The sequence below is a fragment of the Linderina pennispora genome, assembly GCF_002104995.1.
Source record: "Linderina pennispora strain ATCC 12442 chromosome Unknown DL89scaffold_4, whole genome shotgun sequence".
Taxonomy (NCBI): Eukaryota; Fungi; Kickxellomycota; class Kickxellomycetes; order Kickxellales; family Kickxellaceae; genus Linderina; species Linderina pennispora.
Window position 1 is genome coordinate 649,282 of NW_024468252.1, and position 17,020 is coordinate 666,301.

The 17,020-nt window shown below is 53.8% G+C and overlaps 6 protein-coding genes across 6 annotated transcripts; 2 read left to right on the forward strand and 4 right to left on the reverse strand.

Annotated features, from left to right (window-relative positions):
- Window positions 1–321: 321 nt before the first annotated feature.
- On the reverse strand, window positions 322–3,144 carry DL89DRAFT_124258 (protein phosphatase 2 regulatory subunit B, gamma isoform). Its single transcript, XM_040883246.1, has 3 exons — window positions 2,865–3,144; window positions 2,586–2,778; window positions 322–1,854 (listed from the first exon to the last, which is right to left on the reverse strand). The coding sequence occupies exons 2-3, from the start codon at window positions 2,767–2,769 to the stop codon at window positions 509–511; spliced, it is 1,530 nt and encodes a 509-aa protein (XP_040744876.1). The 5' UTR covers window positions 2,770–2,778; window positions 2,865–3,144; the 3' UTR covers window positions 322–508.
- A 1,635-nt stretch (window positions 3,145–4,779) lies between these two features.
- On the reverse strand, window positions 4,780–7,213 carry DL89DRAFT_313552 (uncharacterized protein; the record flags this gene model as incomplete). The annotated part of the gene is made up of 2 exons (XM_040891009.1): window positions 4,780–6,878; window positions 7,063–7,213. The coding sequence occupies 2 exons, from the start codon at window positions 7,211–7,213 to the stop codon at window positions 5,041–5,043; spliced, it is 1,989 nt and encodes a 662-aa protein (XP_040744877.1). The 3' UTR covers window positions 4,780–5,040.
- Window positions 7,214–9,363: 2,150 nt separating this feature from the next.
- On the reverse strand, window positions 9,364–12,863 carry DL89DRAFT_245089 (vacuolar ATP synthase catalytic subunit A; the record flags this gene model as incomplete). Its single annotated transcript, XM_040885085.1, has 3 exons — window positions 12,763–12,863; window positions 12,585–12,681; window positions 9,364–12,500 (listed from the first exon to the last, which is right to left on the reverse strand). Exons 1-3 carry the CDS (start codon window positions 12,763–12,765, stop codon window positions 9,364–9,366), a joined length of 3,237 nt encoding a protein of 1,078 aa, XP_040744878.1. The 5' UTR covers window positions 12,766–12,863.
- Window positions 12,751–13,122, reverse strand: DL89DRAFT_124394 (uncharacterized protein). Its single transcript, XM_040883247.1, has one exon. It carries the CDS (start codon window positions 13,027–13,029, stop codon window positions 12,814–12,816), a length of 216 nt encoding a protein of 71 aa, XP_040744879.1. The 5' UTR covers window positions 13,030–13,122; the 3' UTR covers window positions 12,751–12,813.
- Window positions 13,099–14,718, forward strand: DL89DRAFT_321713 (26S proteasome subunit P45; the record flags this gene model as incomplete). Its single annotated transcript, XM_040891297.1, has 3 exons — window positions 13,099–13,239; window positions 13,357–13,398; window positions 13,490–14,718. The coding sequence occupies exons 1-3, from the start codon at window positions 13,215–13,217 to the stop codon at window positions 14,716–14,718; spliced, it is 1,296 nt and encodes a 431-aa protein (XP_040744880.1). The 5' UTR covers window positions 13,099–13,214.
- A 683-nt stretch (window positions 14,719–15,401) lies between these two features.
- On the forward strand, window positions 15,402–16,373 carry DL89DRAFT_201939 (cysteine proteinase; the record flags this gene model as incomplete). Its single annotated transcript, XM_040883988.1, has 1 exon — window positions 15,402–16,373. A coding segment is annotated over one exon (972 nt), but the record flags the coding sequence as incomplete, so codon positions are not given.
- Window positions 16,374–17,020: the final 647 nt, after the last annotated feature.

Consider the following 17,020-nt stretch of genomic DNA (forward strand, 5'->3'; position numbering starts at 1 on the left):
TGCTGCTCCATTTGCTGCTGCTGCTGAAGCTGTTCCATATGTTGTTGGTGCAGCTGCTGCTGGTACGTGAACGGGTTCTGGCCATGGGCACCCAGCATATCGTCGGCAATCAGCGACCCGTCGCTCTCATCTAGCAGCATCATCCCGCCCATCATGACAGACTCAGGCTCGCCGGCTTTGATGCTGTCTACTAGCTTGTCCAGCTCCAGGATAAATTCATCTTCGTCCATCTCGCTGGCCAGCGTGTTCACATCATCAAGCTTGCTGATGAGCTGAGGCACCGGCGACGTCTGTGCAGCAGCGTCGGCTTCACTGGCAACAGTGTCCTTCGAGGCGGGGTCTTCAGCCGAGCCATTTGTAGCGTCAGACGCCTCGCTGGTAACATCGGCCGGCAGCCTGGGACTGGCTTCATCATTTGCTGTTGCTGTCTGCTCTGTAGCTGCTTCTTTGCAGGCTTCCTCAGCCATGACGATGTCATCCCTGGCCTCGTCTGCACCCACCTCTGGATTTACCGTGAGAACAGGGCTCGAGAACCGTCCACTATCTGTCCGACTGACTGCTGTCCTGTGGCTGCGGGCTTTCTGGTGTCCTGCAAGACGGTGGTTGGTGTCTCGCACTGCTGGGCCTTGGTCATGGCAACCCTGGCCAGCGACGACCACCGTGTGCTGTTTTGCTGACGCCGCTTCCTCTCCTGGTCGCGCGTCTTCCGGAACTCGCTCAGGCACTGGTCGAACACGTCCTCGTTAACGTTGACAAAGAAGCGCAGTGTCTGGTACACCTGGTTGTGGATGGTGCGGTTCCAATGCGACCGCGAGTGCTGGTAGATGCCTGCTAGGGTGACAGGCAGAATCAAGTGGTTGTTGTCGGTGATAAGGTTGACAATGTACTGATTGCGCCACATTCCCAGCGTGCGCTCGGCAATCTGGAAGTGTGGACTGACGATGCACCGCACCAGCTGCTGGAACATGGGCTGGCAGATCTTGGTGAACTGGGTCGGCTCAATGACGTCCAGTATCTCCTCGAGCTCATTCAGGAACATGACCTCCTTGGGACTGTTGACCTTGGGCCAGTACCGGAGCATGGCCTTGATGATGGTAGTCGCCAGCGCCGGGTCCTTTTCCAGGAACTGCACAGTGCAGTAGGTCAGCTGCGGGTGGTAGAGACCCATTGGCCGCGCCTTGTGCAAGGGCAACAGGACGCGATGCAAAAAGTTCTTGTGCTCCTCCTTTAGCGGAACCGTGAACCCGTTGATAATGCTGCCTAGGATCTCGAGCAGCTCGGCAATTCCGTTGTGACGCTGCGTCTCGTATATGAACTGCAGAAAGATGTTGTTGATGGAGCGCCGAATAAACGACCGCATGCCAAGCATCTTGCCGTATATCCGGTGCAACACTGTCTTCAGCAGCTCACGCTCGCGCACATCCTCGCAGTCAAACAGGTCCAGCAGCTGCGTCGTGAATGCCTGGTCGATAAACGAGCGTGCCAGCCCGTTGTTGAAATCCCCCGACTCGAGGAACCGCAGGAAAATGTGGTACACTAGTGACAGATGCGGCCATGCCGGCTCGTCGCGCGGCTCATCCTCCTCGGGGTCGAACGGGTCGCCAAACGCATTGACCTGGGGTGGGATGACGCGGAATATGTTTGCCTGCACCATCTGAAAAATAGCCGGGTACACATCGGCTGTGATTACGCCAGTGCGCGAGGTGATGTAGTCGTGAATCTCCTCCAGAGTACTGCGCTTGGCCTCCTTGCCCTCCAGCTCTGCCTCCGGGTCCTGGAAGTCAAAGATGGTCACGCACTGGTATATCTTTTGGATGAACAGCTGCTTGCGCTCTGCTTCTGTCAGGTCGTGGGCTACATATTTTGGCGCGTACCGGGCGGGTTTTTTAATACCATAGTGGTGGTTGGGCTTCGACACAAGCACTTGGCGCATTAAATGAAGGTGTGTGGTGCTAAAAGGGTTGACAAATGAAAGCAAGGCGCTCCGTTGACAGGCAGTGCAAAAGGGGTGTAAAAGAAGGCGAGAAGTGCAGGAGCGAGAAAGGAGAAAGAGGAAGTCGTCTGCATCCCAGGCCGCATGCCAGGTCATCAATGGGAGCAGGAAAACAGAATAACAAGGTGCGAAAGTAAGCGCACCAAGGGTTACTTGGCCACATCCCGCTTGCTCCTCTTTCCCTTCCCCCCTCGACGAAATTACTGCACGTTCGTTTACTGCGCTCACTAAACAACGGCAAAGAATTGCACAGGGAGGAGGCCAGCAGCAGAAAAGCCTGGTGTACCGGCCACGCCCGCGTAACGAGCAGTCCCTGGGAGCTGGTGGAGCTGGTGGAGCTGGTGGAGCTGTTGGCTTAGCGAGGGCCAAGCGACATGCTGACACAGGTTTGGACAATCCACTAGCCCCTTCGGAATGGGGGCGAAGAAAGAAGCAGCAGACAAACTCAGTGCAGAAAAATGAAACAGGACACCCCGAATAGCACATGCACCTTTGCCCATGACAAGGCTCATGGGGTTCAGAGAAGCCTTAAACCCACACAAGCTGGTGGTTGCAATAGTGGTAGCGGTCCTAGCATGCAAGTAAAACCTACCTAGTATTTGAGGCAGCATCCGGAACTCGTGCTTGCCGCCAGTGCTGTGGCGCGACGATTGGGGTCTTCTTGCGACTCGCAGAGACGGAACCTCGTCAACCTGGGCGACGCTGAACCGCCCTCCAAGACCAGCCAGCGGCGGTGCATTGCGTGCACGATTGACCTCTGGCCCGGCAACTCCCATTTTGCGGCCCTACCAGTATTACCAAGGTTAGCAGCAGGACTCCCAGCATTGTTACATGCCAATACACACTGGTTTATGCTTGTTCCGTACCTTGCCTTGCTGTTCGAGCATAATTTGCGTAGTGGGGTTTAGGTGCAACAATGAGAAGTGAGAAGAAAGGAAGTGAGAAGTGAAGAAGGCGGCAGCTGTCTGTCCGTTTTCCGACCAGCCTGTATGCGTCAAGCGAAATAAGCTTTTGTGAGACCAGAGCAGCAATTTGCACAGATGCGTTCCAATCGAGCCAAATAGAAGTGAAAAAACAGTAGTATTAGAGGGGAGCAAAAGAAGAGAAAAACACCGGAAAGAGAAGAGAAACCCGCTATTCGCCAGCCCGTTCTTCTCGCCTGTCACAAAACGCTCTCTTTTGCACTCGTCGACGCGCGAAACTTTGGCCTCGCTTCTGATTTTTTTTGGGACACTCGACCGGTCCCTGAGACGTCTGGCCTTGCGAGCTCCAGCCCAAGCCAATGGAACTCCAGCTTGCACTCGGGGCACCTTTTCCAGTCTGGCGCGCATACTGCAGGACACCTGTTGCTTGATGTCGGAAGTGTCACGTAGCAGCGACATAGCGCGTAGCCATGCAGATGCGTTCTCAATGGCGGTAGCGATGATAGTGTTTTGCTGCAAGACAATAGGCAGCGCAAGGGCTGAACACGAACCTACACCAGTTCACAGCGCTCGCAAATGCACCTGGTAGACCTGTCACAGACGTTCAGTAGAATGTCTAAGCCTGAGGGGATCGACTAAAAAATCAGTGAATGTAGCGTTGGACCACAATGCGAGCTGCTAGGAATCCTGGTCCTTTTTCTAGCTTATCCGGTCCCGTTTTTGCGGCGATCAATGGTCTATTGAAAGCAATGGCGGCTCCAGTGCTCCCCATGTTTCATGCATCGCCGGTCTATAAATAGGTCCACCGTCTGGGCACGAGTCCAGCGCTGCCATATTAATTTGATCCTCACAACGATTGTAGGCACGATCAGTCCCTTGTGCCCCTATGCCTTGCAATAGCAGTGGCTACAGCAGTGCACTGAGGCATGAAGCTGGCCCTTATGCACCTATCTATGTGCACCTAAGGCTTCTGTGAGTAAAACACAGAGTGAGTGAAATTGGATGGCAAATGTGTGTCAAATTTCCTAGACACTCGGTACACAAAAGTCAGCTCTGTAGAGGACCTCAGGCATATAAGCACGACAGTCATCTACTTTTCAATGACCACTGCTGGCATAGATTTTTTTGTTGACCTCATGTTCGTAGTTTCATCTTCAGGGAGGCGCATGGCAGTTTCCCCGATAGAAGTGAGCCATGTCACATGTAGACTGTTGGCTGGCGGTATATTTGCATGCAAAGTTGGTCATCATAATATGTCGGTGCCAACCCTAGTGCGGACCATATGAAAATTCAATCTCAGTATCTGGACAGAATAACCTCCAACTTTATAGCGATGACTAAGGCTAGTCACCAAATGACAATAATTCTCGAAATTATTCTGTCAGAATTATTTATAGAATCCTAAAGCAGCAGAAGTTTGTTAATTGTTAGAGCGTAGTCGCTACTGCCTGGTGTGGATGCAGCTCCAGCCAATATGCCTGCAGCCCCACGCACATTAACCAGGCATATTCAACAACATATACAGTATCTGTGACTCAAGTTAATGGGAAAGATGTCTAGCCTATTGATGACACAGCAATCGATAACGGAACTGTCTTTACTTTTCCATAAGGTTTTGCTAGACTTGTGGCGGTCGCAATGCGGGCTTGGCATGTTTGTATAATGAGTAAAAGAATCAACCTGAAGAATCTATCTGTGTGGCCAACACATTTGCCTTTTATAGATGAGAATGAGGGGCACGGCCAGATCTCGGGTGATTCTGTCCGTGTGGTGGCCCGAACACCACAAGCTCGCATCGCGAGTGCCATAAGTCTAGTAGATGTATTTTGGAGTGTTTAAAGAAAAGAACTGGATATTTTTCTAGCCATGCTTAGAGCACACATAAGGGTTGCGACAAGTGCGTCCTTTTCTCTCACTCGCTCCTCGGATGGGTCAAACCACATGTCATCAATACATACACATACAGGGCCTTTGGAACGATTGTCGCTGAAGATCGGGTTCCAAACAGATTGGTGTAGATATCTCTTGCTAATGCTTGAACATCCTCGACATTAGGCTGGTCACTGTTGAAATGTCAGCTAATGCATCATTCAAAGTCAGGAAGTGATGTCATAACCCCTAGCTTTAAATATCTGATGGTTTGAGCATCTCTTGTGTGCCATTTTTTTTAATCAGTAGACCATCCATATCTGCCTGAGATCGTTTGCAATCCTCTCTGACACCGACTGTTGCGAAATAGCACAGTAGGTAGAGTAGCGACTCCAAATCATCCAACTCTGTCCGCTCCACATCAGATCCAAACAGATTGCTGATGCTCCTGTAGGGGAATGTCCCTATATTCTCTGGGTTCGGCGCCTGGTTCTCACTTACATCCACTGCGCAGTCGAAATCTATCAGTAGTCCGCGAGGTTGTTTGCCTTCCTCACGCACGACAAGGACATTGTTGTTTGAGTTGTCGCGGTGGAGGATGTTGCACCGCCGCAGAACCTCGGTGTGGCAGCGCATCGCATCGCCTAGCACAACAATGAGCTCGTGGACAGACTCGACGGTTTCCAGTGGTTCACCAATCGGGGACATAACCAGGCGCTTATGGACGCGGAACGGTATTGCTGTGCTGTCTGGCTTGCGCAGCAAGTAGAGTGGACCCAGTGCATTTTTCGTGTTGTCCTCAAATTGGCCCCTGTCAGTATCGATCAAGACACGACCACCGGCTTCGAGCTTCGGATAGACCAGGTCTTCGACATCTGAGTTCGCAAGTTCCTCTGTGATTCGGCGCATAAACATCACCTCGTCCCGCGTGTCGTCATGGTCCTGTAGAACCTCCGGCCATGCATCCTTCACAACAAACTTGGGCTTGATTCTGTCACCAGCAGGGTCCTCATCTGTTGCCAAAAAGCACCTCGTGTGCCGACCGAAAAGGCTATCAGCTTTGGCAACTTCATCTCTGAAGTAGTGCGTTTTTGTTGCCTGGCTGCCTGATGACTTGCCTGGAGTGTCAGGGCACTCGATGGTCCAGTACTCATGCTCTCTATCCCTGGTCATCGTCGGATCATACCTCAGCTGGTCTTTGTCACACAGTGAGAGGTTCACCAGCAACCCAATGTACTCCCGACGACCTGCGCTTGTTGATACGTCCATGGGGTTGCTTGCAAATATGCAGTCGTTTGAGAACAAGCAGGCCCGCATCTCGGCTCCACAGGAGGTCTGTCCAAGAATAAAGCGGCGATCAGGCTGGGCAGCATACATATGGTGCGAGTAGTCCACAAGCTGCTTGTATGCGCCATTCTTGTCCTTGCGGGTGTTTGAGTACTTTGCCTCGACAATGGCGAATATATCTGCATAGGGCATATCAGGCAGCTGCTCTTCCAAATCGCCAGGTCGACAGGTGGTCAACCCGATGTCAATCTTGCGGTCGTCGTCGCCACATAGGGGCTTTCTGTTCGTCTTCGGATAGCAGATGATACAGCGCTGATGAACAACAGAAGGGAAAAGCGTACCGAGACCAAGTTTGTCAAAGAGGAACTTGACAAATGGGGCGACAAAGTGAACGAAGGACTGGAAGGGGGTGTACAACTTTGTTTCTTTCTTGCCGCCGGCCTTGCCCTTGTTGTGATGGCGGACCCACACCTGCAGCTCCTCCAGAACCCCTTGCAGACTTTCGAGGAACTCCCTCCTTTTAGCCTTATACCCTCTGGTTCGAAGTCGACACGAGTGCAGGCTTTCGTCTTTGGTGCTCTTGCGCAACAGGTCCATTATATAGGTGAATATGCTGTTTGCATCGGAACCATCTGCATTGGAGTCCAGCAAATGTTCCAGCTCGAGGTAGATAATGTCGGCTATGGATGAAGAAACACTGCCCGCCTCTCCCCTCGGAGCTATGATAGTGTGGATTTGGTCGGCACCTTCGATGAGTTGGCCAGAGACAGCACCCTTGGCGAGCTCTTCGCGCTCTGCCTGGATCTCTTATTTGGTTAAGAAGCGATTCGGCAGTTGGTCTTTATCCAGGGGCCTTTGCAGGAGCTCGGTCTGCCGGTGACGACGATACTGTTTCTTCCCTTGACCTCGATTGCCGCCTATTTGTCAAGTGCTGTGTTAGTAGACATGCTCTTTTGGTTAAAAACGTACGAAGATGGTTCCAGTACTTACTGTTGCTGTTGCTGGTGCTGCTTTGCAACGTGTTGTCGTTTGGCGCTAACGGCACCAGCGAGTGACTGAGTGCTTTACTCGCGTCGCCCCCTCTCAGGCGCTTGCCTGAACCGTTCTTGAGTGAGATATTGCTTGTGCGTTTGGCAGACATAATTTAAATGTTAGGTGCAAGTAAAAATAATGTCCAAATGGCAAAAGTACAGAACACATAGGATGCTTGCGCAGCCAGAATTTGTAGGACGGCAACAGCAGCGGCACTGTCTACCATACCTGCTCGAACTCATTCTGTCGGCGGTCCCTTTTTGCACATGCAGGCAGATGTGGCTTGTGTATGTGCCGTGTTTCAGTGCACGACTAAGCTGCTGATGGTTTTTTGTCACTTCAATGGGCCATTGTGCCTGCTTTAGTTCGGGTTATCGATGCACTTCCCCATCTCCCCTGGCCTCTATCCATCGTTTCTGCATACCAATTTCTTTTATGTGAATACTAGCTCATTTCAGTTTGACAAATGTATTCATTTATATATAATTCACTATGTGTACATATCCAAATGCTCATGAGCGCAGGTTGGCACCAACATTCCGTAGAGGCCACCAAAATGTCACTGAAAATCTGCAAACCTCTGGGCGCCAGTGCCATCAAGTTCCTTTTCTGGAATAGAAATACTGATCAGCTATGGAGAACGTCAAGCCTGGCTGCACAGGCGAGTAAGGGGGCGCCTACCTACATCGCCTCCGCATACCCTTCCCCAAGAGAGTGACATCTGGCCACAAATGTGGTCGGGGATACTTGCTACCCACACACAAGGAGTGCGGCAACACGTGTGATCAGCAAATGAGCTGCTGTCTATATTTGGATCCAGGGGTGGTTTAAGGCGCCCCAGATGCCACCCTCGCTGTGCTATAGAGCTGGGGCTAGGTTCTTGAGCCCCAAAAGGTGTGTGCAGCTCCTCCTGTGTACTATACCATTTGCTCGGTTTTTGCTGAATGGCGCTCATGGCGGCAGGCTGCATGAGCGATCGGTAAAGCCGTTTTGCCAAATCATGGCCATTTTGCGCCGTGTCCCTCTTTTCCAGACAAGTCACTCATTACTCAGTTGGCTTGTAGTTGTCGATGGTGACGTTTCTTATTTGCAACTCTGCTCTGCATGTAGGTCTTGGGTGCTGCCACAGCGAATAAGGAATGCATCCTGCCGTGCTCAAAAGGCTTGCAGTGACATTTGCATTGTCTATTTCCATGCGGCTAACACAGTGTCTTGGCTGGAAATGCACGCCTGCTTTTATGCTGCTCACAGTCCATACTGTCAAAATCCCCTCCATCTCCTGCATACTCGAAGCAAGCAGAGCAGCGGGTTGTCACTATCAAGTGTTTTGTGCATGGGCTTGCGCTGCGTGCTGCTGCGGATCATTGTGCAGCTGCCATTTTCGGTTAATTAAGCTCCTGTTGCGCAACCAAAAATACTTGTTCTGCTCATGGCAATAACCCCTGATTTTGGAGCAGACTGACACCACATGCACGGCCATTGTTCATACTGGTTCTCGCTGCTCGATCTCCGCATGCTTCAGTGTTAAAAATTGTTTTTGGCCTGCCGGTGTGGAATTCGAGCGATGCCAAACTTTTATTGCTCGGGACTTCCAGTCAAAGCTCCGGATCCACATAGACTGCAATGCATGCATTGCCGTTGCTGCCCTTCAGAAGTAGTACAATGAGTCTTTTAGTGCAAGTCGGCGTACTCTATGAAATAATCGTTTGTCTAAGGTCCTAGTTGAGCAGTGGGCGCTACTTTAAGTAGAGACATCACTTCCATGTGTGGACACTAGGTAGCAGGACCACCCACACCGATGTATGACAGAGAGAGAAAGAATTAAAAATAACAGCACAGCACAGTACAACATGGCATTTAGCCTTATATTCCTGTGAGCAGCCTGCAGTTATGAATGCTCGCCGTAACTAAGGAACACCCTATGGTGGATCCTCAGACAAATTCGTGCATCTAATCAGCCAAATTATAAACCAAGTTCTCAAATGGCATGCATCAAGTGGCATGTTAAACAGGTTCCTCCTGGGAGGGTGACTCGTCTGGATTCAGCCCTTGAGCAACAAGCTGGGAATATGCTGACGACTCTGGCCATAATTTCTCTGAGCTATTTGAACCGCCACATACCAGACTTCACATAGATATTACTGCATTGATCGATAGTCTTGGTCCGACCAAAGTCACCAGGATATAGCTGTGGATGTAGTGATGTGGGACTAGTATTGGAAGAAAAGGTCTGCAAATGAGCTAATCGCCGCTGTCAATCTAGTCAGCGAGAGCGCGGAACTGCTCCTCCATATCCTTCTGCAGCTGCGTGTACCGCTCGGCCAGAATATCCTCGCCATCGGCCGGGTCCTCGAACTTCATCGAGCTCAGGCGGTAGATGATGTCGCCCATGTTGTCGCGAATCTTGGCCCAGGTGACCTGGTTTGACGTGGCCTCGACAGTGTGCGTAGCCAGCTTGTAAAAACCGATCATGTTGCGCAGCATCCATGTGGTCTTGAAGAACGGGCAGTACCGGTCATAGTTGGAGTAGCCATTCTGCTGCAGGAAATCGTCCTTGATGATGCGCGCGACCTCGAGTGTGATCTTGTCGGTTTCGGCCAGCGCCGACTTACCGACCAGCTGCACAATCTCCGCCAGGTCCTCCTCAGCCTGCAGGATCTCCTTGCACTTGGTGCGCAGGCTGATGAACTCGGGGTCAGAGCGCTCGTAGTACGGCTCCAGGGCGTTCAAGTACTTGGAGTAGCTGAGCGACCAATTGACTGACGGGAAGTGCTTGCGCTGGGCGAGCTTCTTGTCCAGACCCCAGAATACCTGCACGATACCCAGCGTGGCCGAAGTAACAGGGTCGGAGAAGTCACCACCCGGAGGCGACACAGCACCGACCACCGACACACTACCAAAGCGCTCGGGTCCACCCAGGCACTTGACCTTACCTGCACGCTCGTAGAACGAGGCCAGGCGGGCACCCAGGTAGGCAGGGTATCCCGAATCGGCAGGCATCTCGGCTAGGCGACCTGAAAGCTCACGCAGCGCCTCAGCCCAGCGCGATGTCGAGTCAGCAATCATGGCCACATGCTTGCCCTGGTCACGGAAGTACTCGGACACAGTGATACCAGTGTAGATGGATGCCTCACGTGCCGCGACTGGCATGTTGGAGGTGTTGGCGATCAGCGTCGTGCGCTGCATGATCGGCTCATGGCGACCGTCGATTTCGGTAGTAAGCTGTGGGAAGTCCATCAGGACCTCAGCCATTTCGTTGCCTCTTTCACCACAGTTGTGCACCAATGCCATGTTGGACAGAAGGAACTGGTGGTCCGATCCATCGGCCAGGGTGACACCAAAGTAGTCGTCAGCGTCGGTCTTCGTGATCTTGAAGTAAGTAGGCTGAACTTTGCGCTCGACTGCAAAGGTTGGGGCGGGCGTTCTTTTGCGAGAAAGAGAGCACTTGCTCAGAACTGAGGCCAAGGCACCTTCGTTACCGCCTGAGATGTACACAGCGTACGATGTCTTGTGATGGACACCCTTCGTAACGTGCTCAGGCTCACAGGAGACTGACGCGTGGATACCCAACGAGCGAACAAGCTTAACGAGACCGTCACGAACAGATGGATAAATCGTCTTCACAGTGGCGTGAGGACGAGTATCCTTCACAACATAACCGTCAGAGTCAATGAGACCAGCCAAAAAGTGCTCGCGCACGAGGATGGATTCACGGGCTAGGAACGAAGGAACAACCTTAGAACCATCATCACCGCGAACACCAATGTCCTTGATAATGGACCAGACAATGTTTCCAGTGTTTAAGTTCCTGCGAACCCCATTGCCACGGACAGACCTGTTACGAAGAGAGACCGTCGAGTCGCCGCGCTGATAGACATGCTTATTGCTGTTTGCATGTTCCGGCACTATATGGTGGTGATACTCTACAGACGTAACATCCATGTCGAGGACATTTCCATAGTCACGAATACGACCGATGAGCTCTTCATCCTTGGGGTCGATGGAGAAAGAGATGCGATCATGGTAACCGTCACCAACCCACAGACCGAGCAGATAAGCAACAGTGGGCGTTGCCTCGATTTCGGCACCAGCGTTGAAGAGGTGTCTCTCCAGAACCGGGTCCTCGAACAGCACAGGGCTAATCATCTGCTGAGTAGCCTTGCGAGCATGGACGTGAAGAAGCTCAACATCACGTGCTTCAATTGTCCAGTTGATGTCAGACGTGCTGATAGTCGAGGCAAAATCAGCTGCCAACTGGTTAGCACGCTCGGCACCGCCATGCACGTCGTGCTGGAACGACTTCGTCGACTGCTCGACTAGCTCCACATTACGCATGGAACCAGTGGTCTCGTCAAAGACATGGACAGTCTTCAGCTGGAAATAGGTGACTGACGTCTGCTGCTTGTTGCGGAGCACGTGGTTGGTAATACCAACATGCTGAGGAGTCTTCACAACAAGAAGATGAGTCGCGTTACAGGTGAAAGAAGTACCTGCAAGCTCAACCTTGTACATGGTCTCATACCCACGGGGGAGGGCGACAACCTTGCGGGGAAGGCCATCCTTGCCCATGACATCGTCATCAATAACGATATCCTCGATGTTCTTGTCCGTACCGTCGGCCATCATGACCTCGGTTCCCTTGGCGAAGCACCCCACGTAGACAATGAAGTCTGAGTTGGAATATTTGGACAGGGACTGCGAAATGACAGTCTTACCGCACCCGAATGCACCTGGAATAGCAGTGGTACCTCCCTGGATGCACGGGAACAGCGCATCGAGCACGCGCTGGCCAGTGAGTAGCGGGTGGTCGGCAGCCATCTTCTCTGTGACAGGGCGGGGCATACGTACAGGCCACACCTGCATCATGGTGTGCTTGGTGGTAACACCCTCGAACTCGGTCTCGAGCACAACGTCGGCCACAGTGTACTTGCCCGCCGGGGCAATGTAGGTGATGGTACCACGCGCGTTGGGCGGCAGCATGATGCTGTGCTTGCGCAGCAGCGAGTTCTCATACACGGAGCCGAACATGTCGCCGCCGGCAATGTGGTCGCCGGGCTTGAGGCTGCCGGGCTTGAACTCCCACTCGAGCTTCTTGTCCAGTGCCGGCGTGTCAATGCCACGCGGGATGTAGATACTCTGCGACACCTCCTGGATCGCCTTCAGCGGGCGCTGGATTCCATCGAAAATGTTGGAGCTGAGACCTGGTCCGAGCTCGACCGACAGTGGCTTGCCCGACTTTAGCACCGGATCGCCGACCGTCAGGCCGGCAGTCTCCTCGTAGACCTGAATGGTGGCCTTGTCGCCCTCGATACGAATGACCTCACCGACCAAGGCCTCGTGGCCGACACGCACCAGTTCGTACATAGCTGATCCAGTCATGTGCTCAGCGATGACAACTACAAAGCAAAAAAGATGGAGTTAGCTGTACTGCAGTATGTGGATGCACGGCCGTGGCTGGGTCGCGGTCTGTGCGCACTTACCGGGTCCAGAGACCGAAAAGACGTAGCCGAAATCCGACTCATTGGCGTCCTCATCGAGGTGTCTAAGGTCCCTCGCGGCGTTCTCAAGTGCTCCGGCCTACAGCGTTCGTGAGAAAAAAGTTTAGGTGCGTGCTACCCTGTTGCACTGCCTCATCTGCCGCTGGCCTGCTGTTCTTACCATTTGTTTATCTGCTCAGACGAGTAAATTTAATAGAATAGATGGGCTAAATTATAGGGGAAAAAGGTGGGGAGGAATAGTGTTGCTCTCGATGTGCAGGTGTGCAAAAAGGGCCAGCAAGATATAGGTGCGGCTTTCGACTCTCCTCGACTCCCCTGGCCCAGCTGTGGTGCTCAGCAGCATCGCTGTTTTTATCGCAGCTGCTGCCCATGGCCGAATCTGCACCACTGGCCATATCGAGCCGAGCCGAGCCGATTTACGCGTCATCAGCAGCTGCCCATTTGCCTCAGGCGGAGAGCCGCTGGCTGCAGCATCTCGCTGGCTCGACACCGAGTGGTGCGTAATACACTGGGGGTTATTTTATTTTGCAGCTTTCACCTCTAGACAATTCATAAACTGCCATTTTACTTTATTTAAACCCCTCTCAGCACAGGATTTGGACGATTGCGACAATGCCGAACGAGAACTGGGAAAAGTGTATGTGTCGCAGCACCATGCCGTTTAGAGGCAGAGGACTAAGGGTGGGGCCAGAGAAGCGATTCCCGGACATTGGGCGCATTACTAACCAAAGGCATGCCATTGCTTTCCATGTAGACAAGAAGCCAATTGACGACCTGGAGGAGGAGAAGGTCAATGGTAAGTAGCATGCGCGGTAAGCCGCGTTGCAGGTCTCGGCAAAGCGAGCGAGACACAGCCTGCTAACATGCACAGCGCTGCTATACTGTAGTCCTCGATGAGAAGGATATTGAGCTGCTCAAAGCCTACGGCGAGGGACCCTACGCTAAGGAAATCAAGCTGCTGGAGAAGTCCATCAAGGACATGCAAAAGTCGATCACGGAGAAGATTGGAGTGCGCGAGCTCGACACTGGTCTTGCGCCGCCCAACATGTGGGATTTGCCAGCAGACAAGCAACGCCAGCGCGAGGAGCAGCCGCTGCAGGTAGCGCGGTGCACAAAGATCATTGGCGAGGGCGACAGCGCTAAATACGTCATCAGCGTCAAGCACATTGCAAAGTTTGTGGTTGCACTGGCGCAGCGTGTATCGCCGACAGATATCGAGGAGGGCATGCGCATCGGCGTTGACCGCACCAAGTACCAGATCCAGCTGCCGCTTCCGCCCAAGATTGACCCGTCAGTGACCATGATGCAGGTTGAGGAGAAACCCGATGTCACATACAGCGATGTGGGTGGCAGCAAAGAGCAGATCGAGAAGCTGCGTGAGGTGGTGGAGCTGCCGCTGCTCGAGCCTGAGCGCTTCATCAATCTGGGTATCGATCCGCCCAAGGGCGTGCTGCTGTACGGACCGCCGGGAACCGGAAAGACCCTGTGCGCTCGTGCGGTAGCCAACCGGACCGACGCCACCTTTATTTGCGTCATTGGGTCTGAGCTTGTACAAAAGTACGTGGGAGAGGGAGCGCGTATGGTGCGCGACCTGTTCGAGATGGCGCGGACCAAGAAGGCATGCATCATTTTCTTTGATGAGGTTGACGCCATCGGCGGAGCCCGCTTTGATGATGGCGCGGGCGGTGACAACGAAGTGCAGCGTACCATGCTGGAGCTGATCAACCAGCTTGACGGCTTCGACCCGCGTGGCAACATCAAGGTCATCATGGCCACTAACCGTCCCGACACGCTTGACCCCGCGCTGCTGCGCCCCGGTCGTCTTGACCGCAAGGTCGAGTTTGCGCTGCCCGACCAGGAGGGCCGCGCGCACATCCTGCGCATCCACGCGCGCAGCATGAGCGTCGAGCGGGATATCCGCTACGATCTGATTGCCCGGCTGTGCCCGAACAGCACCGGAGCTGAGCTGCGCAGTGTGTGCACAGAGGCGGGCATGTTTGCCATCCGTGCCAGGAGAAAGGTGGCCACCGAAAAGGACTTTTTGGACTCGGTCAACAAGGTCATCAAGTCGTATGCCAAGTTCAGCTCGACACCAAAGTACATGACCTACAACTGAAGGGCCCTTTTTCGCCTCTGCTCTTCCTCAGTGCTCTTCCTCTTTTTCTCTCACATCTCATGTATGTCACTGTGCCCTGTGTGCTGACAAAACATCCAGCTGCGCGGGCAGTGTGGCAGCATTTGGCTCAATACAACTCTCAGAAATGCTTGTTCAGATTAACCTCGTGATTGGCTCATCACCAAATTATTTTTTCCTCCAGAATTTTTTTGTTGAGCAAGAGAAAAAAAAACCCAACTATGCACGCCGTTTTTCTTCCTTAGCTCTCCCCTCTCCGACTATTAGATCCTGTTCGTCGTGCGCGTGTACATAGACACACACACGCATATACCGCGCCACCTATAGCCCTCAATTCAATCTACATACTACATATTATGTCACCCGGGATCACAAAGATGGCATCGGCCAAGGGCGGGCGCGTTGACGCGCTGCTGGCAAAGCAGGGTAAAGCCGACAAGGTATTGCTCCGGCGGCGCATAGAATTCCGACAGGCAAGGCAGTCAGACGGCAAGATGGACCTTCTGCGCAAAAAGTACCGGCCGATTAATGCAGCAGCAGAGGCCAGCAAGCACAGCACGGGCAAGGCCGGATTGAAGGGCAGCAATAAGGGCACCAGCGAGGCGATTCCGGGCACCGGCGGGCTGGTGGACAGCAGCGGGTTCCGTCGCGCCGAAAACTCTTTGTTTGCAGGCGAGCGGCTGTCTGAGGGCTGGCGGTCGGTGCGGGCAATTGGACCGGGGCTGAACAATCTGGGCAACACATGTTTCCTGAACTCGGTCCTGCAGTGCCTGACATACACGGCGCCGCTAGCCGAGTACCTAATGGCGCACGAGCACTCGGGCAGCTGCCGGATGGGTGACAGCTGCATACTGTGTCGGTTTGAGGCGCAGGTGACACACGCGCTGGCGAAGCGCAGCGGGTCGGCGGTTTCGCCCAAGCCTATAGTGGGGCGGCTGAAGCTGGTGGCCAAGCACATGCGGATTGGGCGGCAGGAGGACGCGCACGAGTTCCTGCGCCTGCTGGTGGACTCGTTCCAGCGCAGCCTGCTGCATGGCATTGATCCCAAGATCGACCGGCGGGTGCAGGAGACTACGCTGGTGCATCAGATCTTTGGTGGGTACCTGCAGAGCCAGGTGACGTGCAGCAAGTGCGACTACGACTCGAACACATTCGATCCATTGCTGGACATCAGCCTGGATATCCAGTCGGGCAGCTCGCTGACCAAGGCGCTGCGGGCGTTTACGCGGCCTGAGCACCTGGTGAAGGCAAACCGGTACAAGTGCGAGAAATGCAGCAAGCTGGTGGACGCGACCAAGCAGATGTCGGTGTACAAGCTGCCGCGCATCCTGACGCTGCAGCTCAAGCGGTTCTCGATCTTTGGCGGCGGCAAGATCAACCGCTTTGTCGAGTTCCCGCTGCACCTGAGCATGAAGAACTATGTCAGCAGGAATTCGCCCGAGCACGGGCCCTATGATTACAGCCTGTATGCGGTGCTGGTGCATGCTGGAGGCACATCGCGGTCGGGTCACTACTACTGCTTTGTCAAGTCGCCAGCAGGTGTGTGGTACGAGATGAATGACAGCATGGTGAGGCAGGTCAGCGAGAACACGGTGCTCAAGCAGACTGCGTACCTGCTGTTCTATGAGCGCTCGGCGAAGGGCAAGGATGGGGTGCCCGATAAGCACAAGAAGTATGCGACCGAGCCCAAGCCAGCAGTCGTTGCTGATGAGTCCAAGCCCAAGCCTAAGCATACAGCCAATGGCTCAGCCAAGGCCAGCGGCAAGATCGCTGCTGCCTCCGACGATATGGAGCTGGAGCTCGGCAAGTCCCTGGCACGCGCCAGCAAGCTCGAGGCCAAGAAGCTGCGCAAGAAGGCCAAGAAGCTGGAGAAGCAGCGCGAGAGGCAAAAGAAGGCAGTGGCGCAGGATCCCAGTCTGAAAAGTGCCTCACAGGAACTGGGCCGGCTGGCTGCACCAGCTAGTAATGCCGCACCAGCTAGTAATGCCGCACAGTCTGTCGGGCAAACGCAGGAGGCCGTGACCAAAGCCATCTCCCAGGGCATTGCGTCCGATGAGGCATCGTCCGACTGGGTTGTGCGCAATAAGCGCGGGCCGTCCGATGCTCCGGCGTCGCCGGGCAAGCGGGCCAAGACCAGCGGGCCGGGGGTCGCCGTCGTCGAGTGGGATGAGGACACAGCAAGCAAGCGCGCCAAGGCCACGGCGCTGGCCGAGCTAAAGTCGTCCAAGTGGAGCGTCAAGGAGATGCGTCTGAACCGCAAGTCGCAGTATGGCGCGGCTGTCTC

Excerpts from the sequence above, each read along its gene's own strand:
- DL89DRAFT_124258 (XM_040883246.1), bottom strand. The coding sequence starts at position 2,769 with ATGGGAGTTGCCGGGCCAGAGGTCAATCGTGCACGCAATGCACCGCCG. Across the intron at positions 1,855-2,585 it reads GATGCTGCCTCAAATACTAG|CCCACGACCTGACAGAAGCA; the intron begins GTAGGTTTTACT and ends CAAAATATGTAG.
- DL89DRAFT_124394 (XM_040883247.1), bottom strand. The coding sequence starts at position 13,029 with ATGACGCGTAAATCGGCTCGGCTCGGCTCGATATGGCCAGTGGTGCAG.